The sequence below is a fragment of the Coregonus clupeaformis genome, chromosome 5, assembly GCF_020615455.1.
Source record: "Coregonus clupeaformis isolate EN_2021a chromosome 5, ASM2061545v1, whole genome shotgun sequence".
Lineage (NCBI taxonomy): Eukaryota > Metazoa > Chordata > Actinopteri > Salmoniformes > Salmonidae > Coregonus > Coregonus clupeaformis.
The window spans coordinates 33817528-33821271 of NC_059196.1; the positions used below are offsets into that span (position 1 = coordinate 33817528).

Sequence of the window (3744 nt, forward strand, 5' to 3'; positions counted from 1 at the left end):
ACACTGCACACATTATTGCATTCCTGGACACCTTACATGACATGCTCACTGTTCAGAGACCAGAGCATACCCGATATGTCATCATATGGGACAATGTTAGTTTCCATAGGGCTGCTTTGGTCCGCAACTGGTTTACAGACCACCCATTCTTCATGGCACTCAACCTCCCTCCATACTCTCCATTCTTAAATCCCATCGAGGAGTTCTTCTCTGCCTGGCGCTGGAAAGTGTACGACCGTCCTCCTCATCAACAGGTAGCCCTTTAACAGGCAATGGAGGAGGCATGTGGAGATATTGACCAGGCATCATGTCAGGCCTGGATACGGCATTCAAGGAGATATTTTCCCCGGTGCCTTGGACTGGAGGATATCGCATACGATGTGGACGAAATTTTGTGGCCGGACCCAGAAAGACGACATGATGTAGGCTGATTGTTTTTCTTTTTTTTGTGAAATTACTATTTTGTGTTCTGACTTTGTCTTGGTTTTGATGAGTGTGAATAAACACCAATACTTGAAGTTTGGATCCTTGTATGTTTACATGACACTATGACAAAAGTATGACCTCAAATTGACATCTGTACACAGAGAAAGCAAAAGCCAGATGTGTTTTGTATTCATACCATCAGTGTGTAGTTGGCACATTGTGTGCTTAGTAGATGATGGCTTGTGTTTACTGTTTGATACGAAAACACCATTTTTAAGAAGGTGTGAAGAGTTAATCTAGCTGTGTTCGCTTTTGCAAGAGAACTACAATGTTTTGATAATTGGGTGAAAGGTTTTCTTATTTGTGTGTAGAGTTTTGCAAAAATAGCCAATAGTTACAAAAAAATGTGCTTAACCAATCAGAAAAAACTGTAAACAGGCAGCCCAATTCGGATCTTTTTCACTAATTGGTTTTTTGACCAATCAGATCAGCGCTGAAAAAGATCTGATGTGAAAAGATCTGATGTGATTGTTCAAAAGACCAATTAGTGGAAAAAATATCAGAATTGGAGAGCTGTCAGAACAGCTTCAATGCGCCTTGGCATAGATTCTACAAGTGTCTGGAACTCTTTTGGAGGGATATGACACCATTATTCAGTGATAAATTCCACAATTTTGTGTTTTGTTGATGGTGGTGGAAAACACTTTCTCGGGTGCTGCTCCAGAATCTCTCATAAGTGTTCAAGTGGGTTGAGATTTGAGACCCCTCTTTCAAAGTCACTGAGATCTCTTCAAGCCATGGTAGCCAAAATAATAGGCAACTGGACATTTTTATACATGACCCTAAGCATGATGGCATGTCAATTGCTTAATTAACTCAGGAACCACACCTGTGTGGAAGCACCTGCTTTCAATATACTTAGTATTCCTCATTTACTCAAGGGTTTCCTTTATTTGGGCAGTTACCTGTCTCTTGATGGCCTGTCCAACTAGACCAGGTAATTTCTTTAATGTTAGCCTACTAAAACCATTTGCTTATATTCATTCACATTGCAAGCAAGAGTATAATATATGAAATACAATGAACGTTTTTAACAATTTATAAATGTACAATAATACTGTAGTAGCTGTAGGCCTCAGCATCATTGATATATCTTTTAACATGGGTTAATCTCATGATGTTATAGGATCAAAACGTCTCTCTATATAAGAGAGAAAGTGTGTGTGTGTGTGTGTGTGTGTGTGTGTGTGTGTGTGTGTGTGCGCGCACAAGTGTGTATAAAGAAAATTGATAACATCTACAGAAATTACATACACATTTTTATTAATATTGGTTAATAATATACTACAAAGAAGGGAGCAGTTCAAAAGCTATTTGTGACTAGAGCTAAGAAGCTAAATGTTTTATCTTATTATTCAATAAATAAAGACGTTAATACAATAAATACAAGAAAAATATTAATAAGAGCCTTCTACAATGCAGGCTACGGAAAGTAGACTTCGGAGAGGAAGTACTGAAAGGTCTGTTTATATACCACACCTAGATCAGGAACACAACCGCCCCACAATCCAACACAATGTCTTCTGAGTAGCATATCTATAAGATACATAACAGAGGAGGGTCTAACATAGAGATCAAGCACACACCCAGAGGGCCGGTACAGTTTACCACGGCCTCCACATCTCCAGCATGCTCAGGTGGGGGCTGAGAAGGTGGGGGCTCCCGGGCAGGAGCAGGGGCTTTTCCTGGGGCCCCACCACATGGCACAGGGGCCCCTCCCTCTGGCCCTGCCTCCCAGACCTGGGGTCCCCTCTGAGGGGTGTAGTGGGGGCTCCTGGCCCCTGGCTGGGTGGGGGGGCGTTGGGCCTGAGGTTGGGGTTGGCCTGAGAGGGGTGCTCAATGCTGGAGCGGGGCAGGGATTTGAGCAGGTGGTTGAGCAGGCGGGAGCCCAGCGTTTTGTCCATCCACTCACAGTTGAGCAGCATGTTGTGTACTTCGTGCATGCACTGGATGTAGCCCGTGCTGTACTTCTGCTGTGCCTCCAAGCCAAAGGTGGGGTCTGCTGTGGAGGGAAGGAGACACTGGGTCAAACATGGGTCATAGCGCAATCTGTTGGTGGCAGGATGTATTGCACCCAGACTGGCCTATTCCCCCAAATAAATTAGTATAATGCATTGCAGTGTTTCTTAATCCTGAAAGGGGTGCATATTTTAGTTTTTGCCTTAACACTACACACCTGATTCCAGTAATCAAAGGTTTAAATGATGAGTTGATTAGTGGAATCATGTGTGTAGTGCTGGGGCAAAAACTAAAATGTGCACCCCTTTGAGTGCCCAGGACAAGGATTAAGAAACACTTGACTAATCAATTGTTTTAAATTGAAACCAAGAGAGAATATGGAGAAATAACCCAATTAAATAGTACAACTATATGAGTACTAATACTCACAAATGATGATTCTTATTAGACAACATAAGACTGTTATTTAATCACTGATGAAAATACTCCCACCAATCTCCATAACAATATGTCTAACTTTCCAACGTGCCGACACCGCCCCCAGCTGCGTACATAGAGTATTACATGCAGGCACAACTAAAAACTATTCTGGCACTTGTATCTTCAGTCAAGTCACTTTATTGGACACTTACCACTGGATTTATGAGTCTGAACATTCTGCAGGTGTTTCACTGTCATCTCTAGAATGTCCGCCTTTTCAAGTTTCGATTGCTGTGGGGGGAAATGGAAAGTTAGTGTCAAGAAATAACTTACATTGTGTCTTTCACACTCCATATAATTGAGCATTTATAACAATTAAAATACAGTGTGCATATATATAGGCCTACTCACATCAAGACTGAACGCCCCGACCACAGTTTCTTTCAGCTGATCCAAGCAGTTATTAATCCTCTCTCGTCTTTTCCTCTCAATGAGCGGCTTCCGCAGCTAGAGATGGAAAGTGATGGGTTAATGGCGACCAGATACAGACACAAACTGGACCAGATTTTCACTAAGCGTGAGCAAATCCGAAGAAAGACACATGTTGATGTTTAGGTTTATCTATCCACGGGGACAAAGGCAATACCTTTCTCTCCTCCTTGGCACTTGAGTGTCTCCCCAAGTTGTGCGCCATGGCGCTGGTTGTCATCTCTCCTTTACGCTCGGTATAGTTGTATATAGAGTATAGCTCTCCTCTCCCGGCTGAGTCTAGGATCTGTCTGTAAGGCCCTCCGCGCGGCGCACCCCTCTTATTTACAGGGAAGAATTAGCATGTGAATGCTCGAGCTCTTTGGCTGAGGTATTTTCCCACACACGGTG

The 3744-nt window shown here is 42.8% G+C and overlaps 1 protein-coding gene across 1 annotated transcript; it reads right to left on the bottom strand.

Annotated features, from left to right (window-relative positions):
• Window positions 1-1724: 1724 nt before the first annotated feature.
• Window positions 1725-3744, bottom strand: LOC121567195 (transcription cofactor HES-6-like). The gene is made up of 4 exons (XM_041877126.2): window positions 3512-3744; window positions 3277-3372; window positions 3078-3156; window positions 1725-2488 (listed from the first exon to the last, which is right to left on the bottom strand). Exons 1-4 carry the CDS (start codon window positions 3572-3574, stop codon window positions 2091-2093), a joined length of 636 nt encoding a protein of 211 aa, XP_041733060.1. The 5' UTR covers window positions 3575-3744; the 3' UTR covers window positions 1725-2090.

Excerpts from the sequence above, each read along its gene's own strand:
- LOC121567195 (XM_041877126.2), bottom strand. The coding sequence starts at position 3,574 with ATGACAACCAGCGCCATGGCGCACAACTTGGGGAGACACTCAAGTGCC. Across the intron at positions 3,373-3,511 it reads GTGCCAAGGAGGAGAGAAAG|CTGCGGAAGCCGCTCATTGA; the intron begins GTATTGCCTTTG and ends TTCCATCTCTAG. Across the intron at positions 3,157-3,276 it reads TCGGGGCGTTCAGTCTTGAT|CAATCGAAACTTGAAAAGGC; the intron begins GTGAGTAGGCCT and ends TTCCCCCCACAG.